Source organism: Nelumbo lutea, chromosome 5 (genome assembly GCF_056320005.1).
Source record: "Nelumbo lutea isolate HS-2025 chromosome 5, American lotus-T2T, whole genome shotgun sequence".
Classification (NCBI taxonomy): domain Eukaryota; kingdom Viridiplantae; phylum Streptophyta; class Magnoliopsida; order Proteales; family Nelumbonaceae; genus Nelumbo; species Nelumbo lutea.
The window spans coordinates 39,398,103-39,417,806 of record NC_142688.1 but is presented as its reverse complement, the minus strand read 5'-3'; the positions used below and the strand labels follow the sequence as shown (position 1 = coordinate 39,417,806).

The 19,704-nt window shown below is 38.0% G+C and overlaps 1 protein-coding gene across 2 annotated transcripts; it reads left to right on the top strand.

Annotated features, from left to right (window-relative positions):
* The first annotated feature begins 1,397 nt into the window (after positions 1-1,397).
* LOC148851856 (vacuolar protein sorting-associated protein 20 homolog 1-like) lies at positions 1,398-18,351 on the top strand. 2 transcript variants are annotated; one of them, XM_088944573.1, is made up of 7 exons: positions 1,398-1,748; positions 1,838-1,966; positions 11,201-11,353; positions 11,783-11,935; positions 12,840-12,923; positions 17,688-17,898; positions 18,019-18,351. In XM_088944573.1, the coding sequence occupies exons 2-7, from the start codon at positions 1,865-1,867 to the stop codon at positions 18,042-18,044; spliced, it is 729 nt and encodes a 242-aa protein (XP_088800699.1). In that variant the 5' UTR covers positions 1,398-1,748; positions 1,838-1,864; the 3' UTR covers positions 18,045-18,351. The 2 variants fall into 2 exon arrangements, with proteins under 2 accessions (XP_088800699.1, XP_088800700.1); XM_088944574.1 differs by having other exon boundaries at positions 1,559-1,966.
* Positions 18,352-19,704: the final 1,353 nt, after the last annotated feature.

Sequence of the window (19,704 nt, the reverse complement as noted above, 5' to 3'; positions counted from 1 at the left end):
ATTTTGTTCATGTTAAAAATTAAAAAGAAGTAAATTAAGAAATAATTGACATAATAATTCACATATAATAGTTGCTTATATCTAGTGCCTTGAACATCATCAATAGAAAATAATATAATAGTAGCTTTACGCATGTATTATTTTTTAAAATATAAATAATATGTTATAGCACTCTTTATTGCTACGTATCAATAAAATTGTATGATTTCTATGTATTTCATTGTATCAATTGTAACATATTTTCTTTGTATATATATACCATTAGAAAACACATTTCCCATGTATCTATACTCTATTTATGGATATTTTGACCTTAAATGTAATGTTATATTTATGGAATCTATATGCATTTCCCTATGTATGAAAGCGTTTTTATATTTTTTAGTTTGGATTAATGCGTTTCTAAAATGTTTCTTTATCTGAGTTGTCCAAAATACTATACTTGATATTGATACTTTAATCATTGAATACAATCATTTATTCTTCATACTTTAGGTCTTTCTTTCTCTCTCTCTCTCTCTTTCTCTCTCTTTTGGTTTATGTTCATTGTCTTCAATTTCTACCATCCACATCTCTTGCTTAAGGCCAAGTTTGGGAGTTTATTCAAAAAGCCCAATAAGCATTTATTAGTGCTTAAGAAATAAGCCCGAAATAAGTGTTTATTCAAGAAACCAAAAATTCTGGCTTATATTTAAGTGCTAATACAATAAGCACTTATTTGAAATTTTCTTTTCCAAATGCTCCCTGGTTATATTTCAAAATGCCAATAATGCCCTTTGCTAAAAAACCATAGGGTTTTCTATATTCCATGAAACTTTGTTCTCTACTTGTCTTGGCACGGACTGCATAGCAGTGGCAGCACTAAAGCTCAAACCAGAAGGTCATGCATCTAGGTTGGTGAACTTTTTTTCCCCAATTTCCTCATTTCAACCGAACAATCACTACAACCGTCAAGCTCTGTTATTATTGTTATTATTTTTTTTCAGGAGAATGAGTGATCAATCCAGGCCAAAATTTTTTAGCTCCACCTAGAGGGCATTGTTTTCAAAATCGGACCAGACTGAAAAAATCGGGAATTGGTTGGGTGACCGGTTCCATTTCCCCCAAAACCAAATTTTCTAAAAAAAAAACGTTGATTTTGGTCAGCATATCATTGAACCGAGCGGTAACCGTTGAAACCATTTGAATAATTTTAACCATTTTTTATTTTTTAAATTTTTGTCAGGCCAACCGTTGGGATCGAAAGTGATTATTAGAGAAAAAATCACCAAATGCCTAATATAAAATAAATACTTATTTTTTAGAATAAACGATTGAAAGAACTGGTGCCAAACATAGATAATTGCTGGTTACAATAATCACTTATTTTTAATCAAATAAGCATTCTCAAACTTGGCGGTAAAATCCGAAATCCGATGCATCCTATCAAATTCGAATTCGAATTGACCTCCTAGAGTCGTAGGCACCCGATTGAACTTCGGATCGGATTCGGAGCAGTTATTTCGCTATCGAGTCGAACACGGATTTATATGCATCCCATGGGTGGCCTAATATTTACAGGTTCATAGCCTATATATATTGGATAGTTTTGATCGCTGCTAGCTGAACCGGGGCGTTTGTTTCGGAATCTTGCCGGTGGACGGTCAAAAAAACTATGAAAATGCACCAACTCAGCAGCCAGAGAGAGAATCAAATCGAATTGAGTCGTAAGCATCCACTACCGAGTAACTACTTGCGGAACTGGGAAGGTCGTGAATGAATTTTCGTATTTTAGGGTTTACTGAACTGCAGATTCCAGGTCCTAAATTTGTAGTCACCTAGCCCCTGTTTGTCTCAGATAAGAGAAAGCGGGCGGTTTTGAGAGATGGGTAACTTGTTAGTCAAGAAACCAAAGGTCACGGAGGTTGACCGAGCAATTCTCTCGCTCAAAACACAACGCCGGAAGCTTGCGCTGTACCAACAACAGGTTTGATAGATCGTCCGTTTTCTTATTTGTAGTTGTCTTGAATTTTATCCTTATTGCTCCGTTTAAAAAATTAGTAGCTGTGATTAATCCTTTTCATCATGATTTGAATGGGGAATGGTATTTTTTTCATGTCTCTGTTAATGGCTAAATGAGAGAGTACATGGAATTTGAGTATACTATCGAAATCAAAATCTTATTTTTTTTTATACCATCCTTTTGGCTGTAATCGGATTTGATTGGCGCTGATTTTGAACTCCTTTTTGGATTGCGAGGTTGTAAATATAAATGCCACTCATTTTCGGAAGTGTTGGAATCAATTTGGACATATATATAACTCATAAAAAATTATTACTTATTGACTGGCAAGTAACAACTGACTTTGCCAAAAAGGAAAGAACCGAGATACATTGCTTGAGATAAGAGTTGTTAAGTTCATCATTATTGATTAATATGAAGTCTGCACCTATTAGAATAAACCCGAACCTGCTATAGTTAGGTATACTGGAAGCCTTGAATAGCAAAGTTTTATGATTGTTACCTGAGGATCCGCCTAAATTGAGGTAGGCTTTTATTTAATGGTGAATATGTTTTGCACTTGGAACTTCTAGTTCTGGAAAGGGTAGTTTTAATTTTTCAATCATTTATGGTAACCACTATGGAGGAAGAGATCTGCAAGAATTCAACCAAAAACCAGCAGAAAAAAAGATTGTGTTAACATAGCAATCTGATTTGCATAACTAGTCTGCAATAGTTAGCAGTATTGAAGGCAATGGACAGTTGATCACTTTTAACTGCTATGATGGATTGGCTCTTTATATATATACATACATACTGAGGAATAGGTAAGGGGCAACTCAAATTTAATTATGTTTGACCTTGGTGGTTGTGAGTGGTAGGCAGTCCCAGCCACGTGAACTGGAGGGGGAACGTTGATCCAGATCCGAAGATCCGATCGGATCCCACAAGCATCATTTTGAACCCAAATCCGTTAAGGATGCTGGATATCTGAATCTGATATGATCCGATTTAATTTCTAACAAAATTAATAAATTATTAAAAGAAAAACATAGTAGTTTATAATTATATAAAGGGAAACAAAAAATACAACTATATTCTCAACTATTTTCACCATATATGTGCCTTTTTTATAAAAATAAATAATTATAAACTTTCAAAAAATGCAAAATAAAATATTTATAAATAAATAACATATATATATATTGGATCAGATAGGGGTGATATGAATTCTATCCATTTTTAATCAGATTCTATTATCCAATCCAATCTGGTTTGGAAGTCTGATAGGGGATATCCAAATTGGACAAAATAGGATTGGATCAGATCATGAACTGATCCATTTGTGCAGTGGGTACTGATGGGCTTATGAACCAAATGGCAATGGGTTGAGGGTGCAGTTTTGGGCTGAACAAGATGGAGTTGGGGAAAGATGGGAGAAGCCATGGGTGGTTGGTGGAGATTTCAACACCATCAGGTCTGCATATGAGAATAAAGGGGGTGGCAGGGTGACAAAAGGCTTGAGAGGGTTTGCAGATTTATGAGAAAATGGGATCTTGTGGGTATCCCATTGTTGGCAGCAAAATATACTTGGACTAATAACCAAGAGGAGGCAACCTTGGTGAAACTAGACAGATTTGTGGTGTTAATTAAATGGGAGGAGAGATTGGCCCCTATTGGGTCACTCTCCAATATACTTTGAAGGTGGGGGAAATTCTCCTAAATCCTCCCCTTTCAGGTTTGAAAACCTATGGCTCAAAGAGGAAGGATTTGTGGGGTTGCTAGAGGGGCGATTGTCTTAGATGCACTTTGAAGGGTTGGCAAGCCATGTCCTTAGTAAAAAGTTGAAGGGTATGGAAGAAACAATCAAAGTGTGGTGCAAAGAAGCCTTTAGAAGGGTGGAGGCAATGAAGAAAGAATGTCTTGATATTATTGCTGAAGTGTGGTCTCTTTGGTGCCGTGTAGAGGAGAACATAACCTATCATTCAATTTCAACTTCCATAGATCCCTCACTGATTCTGAATGCCAGGATGTTTCTTCCCTCTTGACTTCTCTTAATGATGTTTTTCTCCGAAGTTTGTGAAAACCCAAAAATCTAAATAATGGGCAACTAGTTCATGTCACTAAAGTTTTTCATTGTTTGGAGGAAGGTCTTGCTGAGGGTGGGCTGTGCAATAAATTCAGGAGAACATATAACAGAAGGGGGCTGAAAGCCAGGAACAAAAGAAAGGCTTCAGAGGGAAGAAGCAACTCTCTAGCTGAGTCAAAGCCTGAGATTGGAAAAAAAGGATGTGGGATCTTTTCCTGAGATTCAGTCAGAAGATTCTATGCAAACAGAAGAGGAGAGTTTGGAGCAGGAGGAGGATTTAGGGGAGGAGAAGTTGGAAAAAGATAAAGAAGATAAGGGAAAGGAGGAGCTATTAGAGGAAGACAGTTCTGAAGAAGAGCATGAAGTAGAAGGAGATGAAGGAGATTTGTTGGGTGGGGTTGGGGAGGTAGAAAAGAAAGTAGATTTGAAAAAGCTAGTGGAAACCGGAGTCCAAGTAAGCAAGGTTCTAGGGATTTTGGTGTTAGGAGGGGAAGTAATTACGAGGAAACTGTTCTTGAAATTGGAGAAAAGATACTCATTAAATGAAGAAAAGTCTAAAAAGGAAGACTGATAGGTGTCTGTGTACTAGGGTGGTAAGGTGCTTTTTTTTACAGGGTTGCTGGGTATTGTTGTGGTCTTGAATATGGGAGTTGCACTTTGTTGTTTTTTATCTGTATTTTGCTAGATTGAATTCAGTATTTAAAAGGGGTGAATAACTGAATGGCTATATTTGTATGGATCTTGGTGCTAAATTAGGGGGTGATATCTTTTCGCCCTTTCTGACCAATATATCTTATCACCTGTCTGTACTCTCTTTTTTCTATTAATAATTTTTTATTTATTACCAAAAAATGATGTTTTTCTCTCCCAACCTCCCAACAAATGCATTTGGTCCCTCACATTCCATCCTTCTTTCTCCACTAAATCTTATTTCCCTGTGTACAGCTTGTTGGAAAGCTTGTAAGTGCCCTGTGTACAGCCTCTGGTTGTACATATTTTTTTTTTGGTTTTTAGAAAAATTGACTTTCATTAAAGAACAAAAAAAGAAGGGAGGAGGGGAGAGTACAGTGGGGGATGACAAACTCAAAAAAAAATCCATAAAAAATAAGCCATCCAGAATTTACATTGGCGAAGTATTCCTGCTAATAAATATAATCCCTTCCCATCCTAGATTTAGCTAAGCAATCGGCTATACAATTAAGCTATCTAGGAATCCATCTTATAGAATACGAGGTCTATCTGGTTTCATAAAGGAAAATGCTGAATCTCCATGGCCTTCTCTCTAAAAAAGCAACTCAAATTTAATTAAGAACCCATAAGAGTGATATATTTTCCACGAGGGAATGATTTTTCTTGATGGTCAATGTATATTCTTCAAGATTCATATTAGTGAATGGATGGTCCTTCATCCAAGTTTTGGGTGTGATCTGAGAAGAGAAAGAAAGCTAGCAACGAAGGTTTAATGAAAAATCCATCACAAAAAAAAAAAAACAGAAAGGTTTAATGAAAGTGGTGCAGGATATATGAAGGGTAGTCCTCCTACTAGAAGCTGGAGATTGGACCTGTAAATTTCTTAAAAAACCAGTAACAGTTATTGCAAATAGTTCTAATCAAAGTATCGGAATTATGAAAGAAACAATAACCAGATCTATTTATGGGCCTATGGGGTATGACCTTATTTAATTCTTGAAGGATAGAAGTTTCTTCAGTAACATTCTGAAGTCTGAACTGCGTTTGGAGGAACTAGTACTAAATGCAGGTTCTTCTTCTTGGAATTGACATTATGTAAGATGGAATGATCGTAAGAGGAAAGCCCCAAATGGTTGAATGCAGGAATAGGAGTTCAAAATGTATTTCAGTGGCTTCCCCAAGAACTAGTACTAAGTTCACCATCTTTGGGAGTGGACCAGTGGGATAGGGTGAATGCAGGATTTGATTCACAGAATTTACCAGCTGAGCTAGTTGGCACCTTCAAATTTCCTATGGGGTCGGCTACATGAATCTTGCTTCGCCAATCCATTCTATTTAAAGCCATATCAACCATTAAATTTATTAGGTGCTTGAATCACTTCTTACTACTTCTACCCAAGTCCGTTTTGGTCTACCCTGAGGTCTTCTAGCCCTTTCAATGTGTAATAAATCACTTTTTCTAACTGGCGCAGTTGAGCCAGATCCTTAGGAGTTGGAAGGGCAAAAAATCTGTTTGCAGTGAAGGAAGTCTGGGGGGATTGTGGAGTTCTTTGAACAAATACAGTTGGTCAATCCAGATTATGGGATTACTTCAGATTCTGATACCCTTGCAAATAGACAAGGAAGGAACTAGCTAGTTTCTCCTCCTAAGACTCTTCACAACCCTCAGCCCTCTTCAAGGATTTCCCCCTCTCCTTCTGTTTTTGTCAATTCTCAGGTTTCTACTTCCTCTCCTGTCTCTCACTACAACCTTTCTTCCTTTTTCTTTTCACGTTTGAATGGAGTATCTTCCCAACCAAAGCAAAGTGGCAAACAGTACCCAAAAGTCCAGACTAGAGTGAAGGCAGTTGCACAAAATTGCATTGGTAGGGAGGAGCCTTTGGATGAAGGAACTTTAGAGTTTAGAGATAGCTAGATTTTTGGGGATTGAATGAAGAGAGCAAAGTGGCAAAAAAATAGGAATCAAATAAGAAAGGAATTATCAAAAATGGGAAAAATCAGGAGAGAAGTGAAAAAAGGCCCTAAAAGGGAATTAAAAAGGCTTCAATGGGATATGTTGAATTGCAGATCAGTTGGCAATAGTATGAACAAGGGAAATTTTGTGAGTGAGGCTCGGTGAAGGTTTTTAGTTGGAACATCATGGGTTTGGGAGATCAGCTCAAAAGGAGTCTAGTGACTGGGACTCTTAAAAGAGAAAACCCTGATATCATCATTTTACAAGAATTAAAAAAAGTAGTAGATAGAAAGCTTATAAAAGCAATCTAGGGAGTAAAGGGAAAAATGAGCTACTGTTCCTGCGGTTGGCTTTATGGGTGGAATTGTTCTAGCTTGGAATGAAGATGAGATTTCTGGCTTGGAGGTTGATAAGGGAGATTTTTCACTGTCTGCCTTATTTACCAATAAAAAAGATGGGTTTAGTTGGATTTTGACTGGGGTCTATGGCCCTAACTTACCCTCAGAAAGAGAAAGGTTATGGGATGAACTTGACTCTTTGCATGAGTCTGAAGACCTTCATTGATGCATAGGAGGGGACTTCAATGTCATAGGATTCGGCCAAGAGCACTCTAATGGCAGAGCTTTGACCAGAAGCACGAGGATTTTTTTAGATTCATGGTTAGACACAATTTGTGCAATTTCCCCCTTAACAATGGTTTGTTTGCTTGGTCCAATATGCAAGAAAATGCTACCCGATCTGATCCAAGAATCCGTCCTCGTTTAGCCTCTTTAGAAAACATCTTAAATACAAAAAGGCTATTCAACTACTTTGAATTGGTAATTGGATTGGGAGTCAACTTCTTCAAAAGTAGTATTGTATCCATAAATTTAGTTGAGGAGTATCTTCCAAAAAACTTTAAAACTATTTTGGAATGTAAAGTGGAGACTTCTTATTTTCTATCTAGGGATGTTTCTTGGTGGGAATCCAAAAACCTTAAGCTTTTGGGGGCCAGTGGTGGAGAAATGCGAGAAGTTAGCAACTTGGAAAAGGTGCTACCTTTCTAGAGGAAGGATCACTCTTTTAAAGGCCTCCTTGGCAAACCTGTCGGTTTTTTTTCCCGGTCTTTTAGGTACCAACCAAAGTCAGAAATTTGATTGAGAAACTTCAAAGAAACTTTCTTTGGGAAGGTGGCGGGGAGAAAAGAAGCCACTTAGTAAGTTGGGAACAAGTATGCAAGCCTAAGGATGAAGGTTGGTTGGGAATTGGACATCTAAAAGAGAAGAATATCTCTCTCTTGGGAAAAAGGCTTTGGAGATTTCCCATTGGGTCCAATGCTCTCTGGGTCAGTTGTCATCACCAGCAAGTATGGTTCCAGCACAAATGGTTGGGATAGCAATCTCCATTTGAATAGGATAAAGTCAACAAATCCTTGGATAGGTATTGTCTCTACCCACAACAACTTCTTTCATTTTATTAGGTACAAAGTGGATAATAGGATCAGGATTAAATTTGGAAGGACCTTTGGTGGGGTAATTCTACTCTAGGTGCCTCCTTCCCTAGAGTAGACTTTTTAACCCCTAGACCAAGAAGCAACTGTTTCTTCTTCCTACCTAATCTCCCTTCTGAAAACACTTTGAATTTAAGCCTTAGAAGACCCTTAAGGGACCTAGAGATAAATGATTTAGTTGCTCTTCTCCAAACCCTTAAAGAAGTTTACATCTCCCCTCATTCTCCTAACACTAGAGTTTGGACTCTCCACCCAAATGGCGAGTTTTCTTTCAAGTCATTGTTCAAGGCTTTGATTGCAGGTGAGCAGATTTCCTTATTCCCTTTAGAAGATTTGGTGCGATCATATCCCCTCAAGATTTTGCTTCTTTGTCTGGGAAGCCTGTTTACAAAGAATAAACACTTGTGACCTCCTTCAAATGAAGAGCTTGGCTAGACTCTTCATCTCTCCCTACACTTGCATTTTGTGCCTTAGTGAAGGTGAATCAGCTGATCACTTACTTCTCCACTGTCAACTAACACAAAACATTTGGCACCACTTCCTGAGTTTGGCTGGTTATAGTCGGGTTGTTCCAGAGCATATTCTGGACTTCATACAAATAGTGGAAAGGAAGAGGCTTAATTAGAAGAGGCAAGGTTTACTGGGAAACTGTTTTTCATGCAGTGATACGGAGAGTTTGGGAGGAAAGAAATAAGCACCCTTTTGACTACAAGACCAATTCCCTTGAAGGCCTCTTCATTTTCCATGAAGCGGGGGTGGTTAAGGTAGTGGGTCCCACAGAAAAAAAATAAACCCATGCTCGTATTTTGGTATTAGTGGGTCCCATGGAAAAGAACGGTTCTGAGCGGCTCATTTACTTGGGCAAGTAATACCCTCCTGAGACTTGGGTAAATCACTTATCCGTCCGTGCCAAAATTTCTAATACATGTTGTGACAACATTGTCCCTTCAATAATGTCACTTTTTTGGATAAAATGGTCATTGTACAACTTTACTTGGGGAATAAAATAACATTGGTAAATGCAATTATCTGGGTAAATGACTTACCGAGATGCAAACGAGGTCGAATATTGAACTTCTTATATTACTTACCTTTGCAATCTGCGGACTGTTATTTCTGATTTGTTGAAAGGTTTCTCGGTTTATGACCTTAACAGAAGTGTTCATACTTTTCTGTTCCTTCCATGCTGTTCTCAAACTGTCTCGAGAGAGCCGGTATTTAGTTGGAAGGAGTGGCGGCTTTAAACTTTGATGGAAGCGATTCAGGCAATCCTGGTTTAGCTGGCATTGAAGGTATTATATGGATAAAAGGGGTGATGTCTGCTGGGTTTACAGTGGTCCAATAGGTTTTACTGACTCTACTAAGGCCGAAGTGTTGGCTTCTCTCACAGGAATTAGAATAGTGAGAAACTTGGGTTTTCAGAGCTTAACTATAGCAGGCAATTCAGCAAATACCATAAAATTGCTAAGGGACAAGGAGGGTGGACCTTGGAGATTGAGTCATTTTTTTGGCAGAAGCTAGGGACCATCTGGAATGTTCAAATGCAAGCCTGATCTGGATTCCGAGGGAGCATCTGGAATGTTTAAAGAAGTAACTGTATTTACCTTAAACTTGTAGTCTAGGATCAGCAAGTGTTTCTGATGAACCATCAATCATGTTTCCCAAATACCAATACTTGGGTGCTGTGTCATGTCAAGTGCTTAAATTATTATTCAAGTTCTGTATTTGGCACCCTATCAATCTGTGCTTTTGTGAAGTAGAAGAGATTATAAATTATATATTATGGGGTTTTGCTTATGAATCATAGAAAGTTGATATTATTGGTATTTCTGTGTGCACTTTTATGTATTTATTTAATTTGTTTTTTTGTTCCATAAATGCATACCTTGCCTTCTTATATTTTAACCTAGTTTTTTTATATGCCAAGCGATATATATCCACAACCTGCAGAATCCCTGCTCATGCATAGGTGATAGTGGATATTTAAACATTTTCAACCTTCACATCACTATTGTACTGTATAGTGGATCTGTTTTCATTGTTGTTGTTGTTTTGAGAAAAAGGTAACTTGCAGACAAGGGGAAAGGGGAATGTACATGAGAGGATGTACAGCCGAAAAACAAATATCCTCTATTACATCAAGAATTACAAAAGGGAAAGAATTTGCATTATATAAAAATCACTGTCCACCTCATATTTAGCAAGACATCAGCCATTGAATTTATTTCCCTTGCAAGAGTTCTAGCCGAGATAGACTTGGCAATGCTCAAACCAACCAGCAGGGCTCTAACTTCAGCTTCAGAAGCATCAAAGACCCCAATAGGCCTGCTAAAAATCCTGACCAGGATGCCATCATAATTGATAATAAGACCACCAATTCCACTAATAATGTTATTATTATTATTGTTATTAATATATACTTTCATTCAGTTAGGGATTTTACGAAACTAACTTAATGTGATTTGTGATGAAAGGACCCCATATGGCCTTTCCAGTTCTATCCACACTGCAATGGCTTTGAATACCTTGCACCAGCATGATTCCTGACTGTGAGGTCTCTAAACAGGTGAAAAATGATTGTATAAGAATCTTCTTTTGCAAATCATCCAACTGTAGAGAAACACAGTGTCACCAATGTATAGATATCAACAGTTAATATCTGTGCTTGTTGTTTATAGGATTGCAGGCACTGCTACACTGATAAATTTACTTGCAGTTTACTTCTTGTTATGCCTTAATTACTAGGTTGAATAATGAAATACTTTATGTTTTGGGTTAAGGAGTAATGAAGTCTTGAAGAATGCATTTTGCACACACAAGTGTTAAGGATCTAATTCGGTGAAGAACATTCAACAGACATATAATTGCATTATATCGAAAATTTATTGTATTGTTACTGTCATGAGAAACTGAGGAAGTCTGCTAGAGAACACTGATTTAGGAGGCTTAATTGTGTTATATTTTTAATAATTATTATTCACTATGTGAACTTTTCAGCTTGACACTGTGATTGAAGCAGAGAAGCAAGCTGCAAGAGATTTGATTCGTGAGAAAAAGAAAGATAGAGCCTTGCTTGCACTGAAAAAGAAGAAGGCCCAGGAAGAATTACTGAAGCAAGTTGATGCATGGATCATTAATGTAGAGCAACAAGTAAGTTGTTCCTGACGTATACCTTTTATGTGAGTTATACAGTTAAGCTCTGAACTCTCTGTAAAGAGACTGGGCCAAATGGGCCCTAGTATATTCTCTTGTAATATCATTTCTTTTATTGTTGGCTAATGGGCCTCTCTTAATGGGCCTGTTATTTCTTTTTTGTTTAATCTCTTTATGTTACTGCCTAGTTGGCCGCCCACTTAAGGGCATACTTGTCATTACTTTAACTTTAATTCTTAATAAAAAAAAGGTTAGAGGAGAAAGGAGAGATGATTCGATTTCTTCTTCTTCTTCTTTCTCTTTTCGCCATCTTCTTCTCTTGCATTGTTGCTCTTACTTCTCTTCTTCCTTTCCTTCTAATATTCAAATTTACACCTAATTTTTGAGGACTGATTTGCATCTCTCTCCTATCTATTATTTTTTCAGTTAGCAGATATTGAACTAGCAAGCAAGCAGAAGGCTGTTTTTGAAAGTATGAAGGCTAGTACTAGTGCTATTAAGTCTTTGCAAAGTGAGATTAATTTGGATGATGTTCAAAAATTGATGGATGACACAGCCGAAGCAAAGGCTTATCAAGATGTAAGTTTCAATACTTATGTTGATATTGCTCCTTTCTTTTTATTGTCTGTTTTTTCCCCCTAACATTATTGCAGGAGTTGATAACTCTTCTTGATTGTTTATGGTCCAAGCCTCAAAAGTTTATTTGTTTAAGAAGGACATGCTCAGGAGAAACCCCTGTTCTCTACATTTTCCCTTTTTTTGTGCTGGATTCTGTTGCATGTTGGTTTCATATTCTTCTGCCACTAACATGCTTGCACCATTCTGCAAGTTTTTATTGCTGTTGTCAGTAATACTCTTCTTCCTTGCTTCAGTTTTCAGTAGATTCAATTCAGTGCTGAATTAGTTGCCTCAGGATGAGGCCCACCATCTGAAAATGTGCATTTCCACTTTCTCATCTTTATTGTTTTTTTTGAGAGAAGTTTAACCAGACAAGAACATATTTCCACAGTTCTCCCTGTTTATCATGTTGGGATCTTGATGGTTTTTAATTAACATCAAGCTCATACACTTCTCTAGTTTTTCCAACTGAGAGAGAGAATACCTCCTTATGGTGATCATCATACCTTTTGCAACTTATAAATATATTTGCTAGCTTGTCAACTTACTGAATATCTGCCTATTATGAAGGGTTTTAACCAGTGGTCCAAAATATGCTCCATTCAGTTTCTAAGTAAATCCTTCTTAGGCATGCATATCTATTTGACTTAAACTTGCTTGATCCAAGAAGTCAATTGTTAAAATTCATGATTATCATATCTCAGTTTCTTGTTTTTGATTATTCTTGGTGGTGTTGATCTTTTAATGACTATATTACAACTTTTTGATCTACATCATCTGTTTTGTTGCCTTCTAATAGTCTCAATTTGCTAGTAGGCCCATTTCTAATTTCTGAACTTAGACTGACATTTATTTTGTGATGAAGGAAATCAATGCAATACTGGGGGAGAAACTATCAGCAGAAGATGAAGAAGAAGTTTTAGCTGAATTTGAGAACTTGGAAACTGAGGTATGTTGGCTAATAAATAAATTAAGCGAACCTACATATAGTCATGTTTTTCTTCTCTTTTATTTATTTTTCCTTTGGAACGAATGTCCTGGTTTAGCCTCATCACCTGTAGCTGATTTAAAGCAATGTTATGTGAACCAAACTGGAAAGGCATAGTATTGCAATATCTAAGCAACAATCCTCCTCAAGTTCAAAACGAAGACTGGATGTGCCTTTTGGTTGTTATTGGAGAAGAAGAATAAAAATTCAAGTGGATTTTCTTCACTGTTGAAGGGATAGGAAACCATCATATGGACGCCCAAGATTGCGGAATAAAGGGGGGCAAATTTAAAAAATTTTTCTTTCCCTTCAACTGGGAATCGAATTCCCTATTTAGAAAATCATATTTTCAATGATCATTCTTGAACCATAAACTGAACCAGATCTGAACCAAAAGGAGGAGAGAGAGATAATGCCTGATACAGAGAAATAATCTCTCAACGAAGGTGTTCACGCTCAAGGTAGAAACCAAAATCTGCTTCCACTGAAGATGGCGCAATGTAGGGTGGAGCAGAATCAGCAGTGTCCTTCCTAAGAACTTGATTCTTCCCAAGAATCACTTGGGCGGTTAGTGAATACAACTCCTATCAATTTTTTCTCCAAAAGATTGGAATCAAGATCTGATCTTGATTTCTCCCAAGCAATGGAGATCGAACTGCTATAAGCGGCGGCTGCAGGAAGGAGGCGGCTAGAGAGAGTTTGCAGGGTGCAGATTTCTCTCCTCTGTGATCTCAACTCTAAAGACAAGACTGTTGCTGGTGATTGTGTCTAAAGGCTGTCGCCCCTTTTTTCTTTTATAGACTTAAAGAGATCAGCTCCTAATCTCATTAGGAGTTGCTAACCCAAATCATATCTGGATTAGAAATCCCTTTAAGATAAGGGATAAACCTTATCTTATCTGCAGATTAAATCAACCAGTTCCTAATCTAATTAGGAAGTTTCTAAATCTAAATCTCATTTAGATCTTGGACTCTCTGAGTGGATAGGGTGTGAGCCCAATCCTATCAGCTGATCTTATCTCAGAATTCGCCCCTTAAAGACTAATCAAATTAGCCTAGTTCGAAATGGGCTTAAGGCCCATTTAGGGTTATGTATTCATTAAACCTTCCAAACTGCTGCCCAGTTGGGCTTCCTTGTATGGTGTGGGACCCAAACATTGATCTACACATCAACCACATGGGTTCAGCTCAGTCTTTGTTACAAGGCCCGGTGGAATACACTGTTATGGACAGTGCACCCCCTGAAACCCATCAGATGGGCTCTATAGGCCTAACACTTACCATAAGTGGTCCCTGGGCCAAGCCACCTTGTAACACCCAGGGACTGTGGGTAGATGCAAGATTAGCCCATCAGGTATTATCCTCAATGGCCTTACACTTAACCTCTCAGTTCATAATGATCATACACTGCCCGATAAGAGATGATCTCTCCCTCGGCTGCAAGGAACAGTGTTGCACTCTCTCAAGTATGGATCCCGGGAATTAAAACATTTTGCAAACATTTCGAAACCATAATATATATACTTTTATATCTTATATAAAATATATTTTGCAAAACAAATCTCAACGATTGAAATCGGCTGCCGGCAGTTTTGGTTTCCATCAGGGAGAGTGCATCCCCGATTATTACCTTTGTCCGACAAAGGGGGTGATCCTGTCACTATGATCACCTACTTAGATGAATTCTTAGACTGTCCCAACATACCCAGGTTTTGACCCCCGCTAAGGATCTCACTGATTGGTATATCAAAGACAACCCAATCCGACACCTAGTGCAGTATCATAATCGAGTCTAGGGGTCGGGTGTAACTTTTCAGTTTTGCCCATCAATCTCCATGGTCCAGGGCAATACTGGAAATCTGGTGCAGTTCAAAGATTCAATTAATCCCACACTGTATATGCCTAGGGTCTCACCTTGGTAGCTGAGTTAAGCCACCCCAACCGACTTGGTGGCACCACAGTGTCAGCCTTGTCAGACAAGCCACTCAAAAAGGGTACAAGTGTTACAATCCCATTACTCGAAAGTGCTATATCTATCATGATGTCTCCTTTTTTGAGTCTATCCCCTTCTCGGGACTTGGAATCATCGGTGTCTCCACCTTTTCTTCCTCTTCCTCTTCTAGTTAATGATCCCATTCCGAGTGTTCCAGTTGGGGTTGACCCTTCACTTCATAGTGTAGATCCCTACTGAACGACCACTGATCCGACACGTGTATACTCATCGACAGACACCGGCTCCTCCTCCAGCTTCTACCTCGTCTGCGGATCCTATTGTTGCTTCTGCCCCAAAACCTTCAGGACTTGATATTCCCATTGCTTTACGGAAAGGTGAACGTAGTTGTACCCTCATCCCATTTCCAATTTTGTTTCAATCTCTCGCCTTTCCGCTTCACATCGTCAGTTTGTTTCACTGTTGTCATCTATTTCTATGCCTAAGAATGTCCAAGAGGCTCTTAGCTCACCTGGATGGAGGAGGAACTCTCTGTCCTTCAGCATACTCAAACGTGGGAGCTCACTACTCTTCCTCCTGGTAAACATGTTGTGGGTTGTAAATGGGTGTATACTGTTAAATACTTGCCGGATGGTAGTGTGAAGCGTCTGAATGCCATATTTGTTGCTAAAGGTTATTCACAGTTGTATGGGGTGGATTATATGGAGACCTTTTCTCCAGTGGCTAAGATTGGCTATTTTTGTGTCTTAATTTCCTTGGCAGTTATGTATGATTTGCCATTGTTTCAACTTGAGTTTAAAAATGCCTTCCTTCATGGTGACCTTATGGAGGAGGTATATATGGAGCAACCACCTGGGTTTGTTGCTCAGGGAGAGGATGGTAAGGTGTGTAGATTAAAAAGGCAATTTATGGGTTGAAACAATCGCTTCGTGCTTGGTTTTGGAAGTTTAGTGAAGTGGTTAAGAATTTTGGAATGAAATAATGCCAGGTTGACCACTTGGTGTTCAGCTATGATTCAGAAGCTGGAAAGATTTTATTAGTGGTCTATGTGGATGATATTGGCATAACTGGTAGTGGCAAATTGGGGATCAATAAACTAAAAGTCTTTCTGCAAAATCATTTTCAAACAAAAGACCTTGGGACATTGAAGTATTTCCTGGGTATAGAAGTTGCTAGGTCAAGACAATGTGTAAACTTGTGCCAAAAAAAATATGTTCTTGATCTGCTGGATGAAACAAGGCTGTTAGGTGCAAAACTGGCTGAAACTCCCATGGAGCCAAATGCTAAGTTGAACAGTGATACAGGGGAAATATTTGATGATCATGGAAAGTATAGATGATTAGTGGGGAAGTTGAACTATTTGACTATCACGAGACCATACATCTCCTTTGCAGTCAGTGTGGTGAGCCAATTTATGCAGAACCCTCAGATACCTCTCTGGGAAGCAGTTCTTAGAGTTGTAAGGTACCTGAAGGGAGATCCAGACTGTGGATTACTGTACAAACCAGGAGGAAGACTTGAAGTAATTGGGATACAGATGCAGATTGGACAGGCTCTGTGTCTGATAGAAGATTTACTACAGGTTACTGCACATTTCTTGGAGGAAATCTTGTGAGTAAGAAGCAGACGGTTGTGGCAAGGAGCAGTGCTGAAGCCGAATACAGAGCCATGGCACACACTGCATGTGAATTACTATGACTGAGGAATCTCCTACAAGAAATCGGGTTTTCCATGGATAGACATATGAAACTGTACTGTGACAATCAAGCTGCACTCCACATCTCATCTAACTCTGTTTTTCATGAGAGAACAAAGCACATAGAGATTGATTGCCACTTTGTGAGGGAGAAGGTCCTTACTGGAGAGATAAGCACAGAATATGTGGGCTCAGGTGATCAATGGCCAGATTTGTTTACAAAAGGCTTAAGCTTAGGGAGAGTGAACTATATATGTAACAAACTGGGATTATATGACATATATTCTCCAGCTTGAAGGGGAGTGTTAGAGCTAGCCGAATATGAGTAGATTAGTCATTTTATTTCTGTTAAGTTATGTGCTTATGTGGCAGTTTTAATAGAGACTTCCTGTCCCATACTTAAGTGGGGGCAGTTTAGTCTTTGTACTACTAATTAGAGGCTAATCCATATTAGGGTCGACTGATAGGGTTTAGGCTATCAGATTCGACTATTCTTCTTCTTCTTCTCTTGGTTCGAACTATTGTAGCTACAGAATACCAGATCGTTTTATGGATGGCAACCTTTTTTAAATTACTTTCTGATTGAAAAGACATTCGAGTAATCTTTCACTTCTTTCTTCTCCACTTCATTTTATATATTTTTACCTCTACCTCAACATAGAGCTGTTTTTTTTTCTCTTTTTTCAATTGCATCATGCAATATCAATTGCATTTATTATATGCGAGCATATGATTGCATTGGCAAGACTTTCTAATGCATTTGGAACAAACCACTATAATCAAGAGTATAAATGAATAAATGCATATTTGTCTTCAGTGGACTTGATAGCATGCTTATTTTTCCTTTTAGTTGCAATATTTGATATTTCTAGAAGCTGACATTAGCTTGTTGTAGAAAATGTTCTCACCCTGCTTAACCCAAATTTTGTTATTCTTATGTAGTAGCTAAAGGGGTATATGCTTCTTTTTAACACTCGCAGTTTCTAGATTAAAATGTTGATGCATTTTTGTAGCTCACAATACCTATATGTGTTGCTTATTTGAAGATGCAATTTCTTTGTTTTTCCCCAATTGTCCAGCTCACTGTTCAGGATCTTCCAAAAGTTCCTGCTTCTGAAGAAACAATTCAGGCAAAGAAACCAGAAATAGCTAAACCTAAGACAGTTGAGGACAATGACATTGATGAGGAATTGGTGCTTCCAGATGTGCCAACAAAGGCCCCTATTGTTCCTGAGGTGGCTGAGGATGGTAGTGAGAGTGCTTCAGTAGGGATATCCACAAGAAGAAAAGGTTTTCTCTCTCTCTCTGTGTGTGTGTGTGTGTGTATATATATATATATATATATATATATATATATATATATACTTTTGCAGAGCTTAATTAAATTGACTTCGATTCTTTTGCCTACAGTCTTGGATGAACCTTTACCTGCTTGATGGACGAACAAATTTAGAATTGGTTATTGCTGCATGTTGACTGAAAGATTTGCCCTCCGGCGCAGTTTGATCATGGATGTACCATACTATTGCAAAACTTTTAGTTGTATTGATTCATATCCCTTCCTTACTCAGGAATCAATTCTTAGTCTGTATATTTTGTTTTATAATTTATAAAGTCCTCGCTTCATTTATGCAGTATGTCATGTGCCTTCCGTTTGGTCTGGTTTTGGTTCAGTTTCACTCCCATTTCACATTTGTAAAAGCATATTTTTTTCACCATTAATGGTCATAATGCTTCATCCAATCAAATGAGCAAAAGCAATTGGTTCCATATTATGTTTTTCTTAATAATTTTTAGATGGTTGTCAAGCTTCAAGGTCCTGTGCTGTTACCTTATACATGTCTGGTTAGGATCTCAACTAAAATGGAATCATTTCACTTAAATTTGTCTGAAAATTGAATCCACATACTTTCATTTGAAATCTAGTCATTTCTGGTTGACAAAAATTGCGGGGTTTGTTCATTTGCGAGAAAATCTTTTATGATGCCACTCTTTTATCATCGACTGGAATGGCTGCATTTTAGACGATGAACTAGTGCTCTAAAGTATTTATTGGATTGGACTTGATCGCTATAATGGATTTATGTTAGATTGGGTTGAATTGAACCAATGTTTGGTTCATTAACATAAGATAAAGAGTACGGATGTTGATGGAACAGGTTTGGATTGGACCCAATTTAAACTAAAGCCAATTTGAATAGTTTGGACAGTCATTGAATTGGGCCAATCCAGAATGGTCCAGAGTATTCATCACTCATATTGGACCAGATCGAATTGGACCATTAGCCAGTCCATTGACAACTATAGGGGTGCGTTGACTATCATTTTTCCCCAAAAGGATTTATGGAAAATGAATGCATCCGTTGCAGGAGTCTCCCATGGTCCAACGTAGCCATGAGGAATGACCATGGGAGATTGAACTGTTGGCCTGAGAGTTGAAGTCAAATATTCCATCTGTTGAAATGTTGCAAAGTTAACAAGTTTTCGATGATGTATTGATGTAATTGGGTCCCAATTTTATATGGTCTATTCAGGGAATGGGATTTAATATGAGCAGTTATTATCTATCATATGTCAATGAATTTGGTAGCTGTTATGGTGCTAATCATATGTAGGGATGGCAATGGGAAGGGTATGGAGAGGATTTTGTAAATTTTAGACCCTACCTGCCTCCCTAAACTTTCCAACATGTACCCACCCCAAAACCTGTAGTAGGTTGAATCTCGAGAATCCAAACCTAGGTTTTAAAAATCGATTCAGAAATAGAACTGATTTGACCATCAGTTTTTGGATTAGCGGTTCAACTGTCTAGGTTGAACAGATACCCTTTTTATGAGAAAAGAGAGAAGTAGGTGGCTGTTGGTTGGGAAAAGAAAGAAAGGAAAGGAGAACAATGAGGACGAGAAGGTGGTTTACTGGTGATGATGACAGTGGTGGTAACAAAGAACAGCGGCAACTGCAGATCTCGTCTCACATCTCACAGATCTCCTCTCTCTCTCTCTCTCTCTCTCTCCCTCTCTATTAACACTCCCTTAAAAAATTAAATAATTTTTTATTAAATGGTAAAGCACTGCCTGAATTGAACAGTTTAGCAGT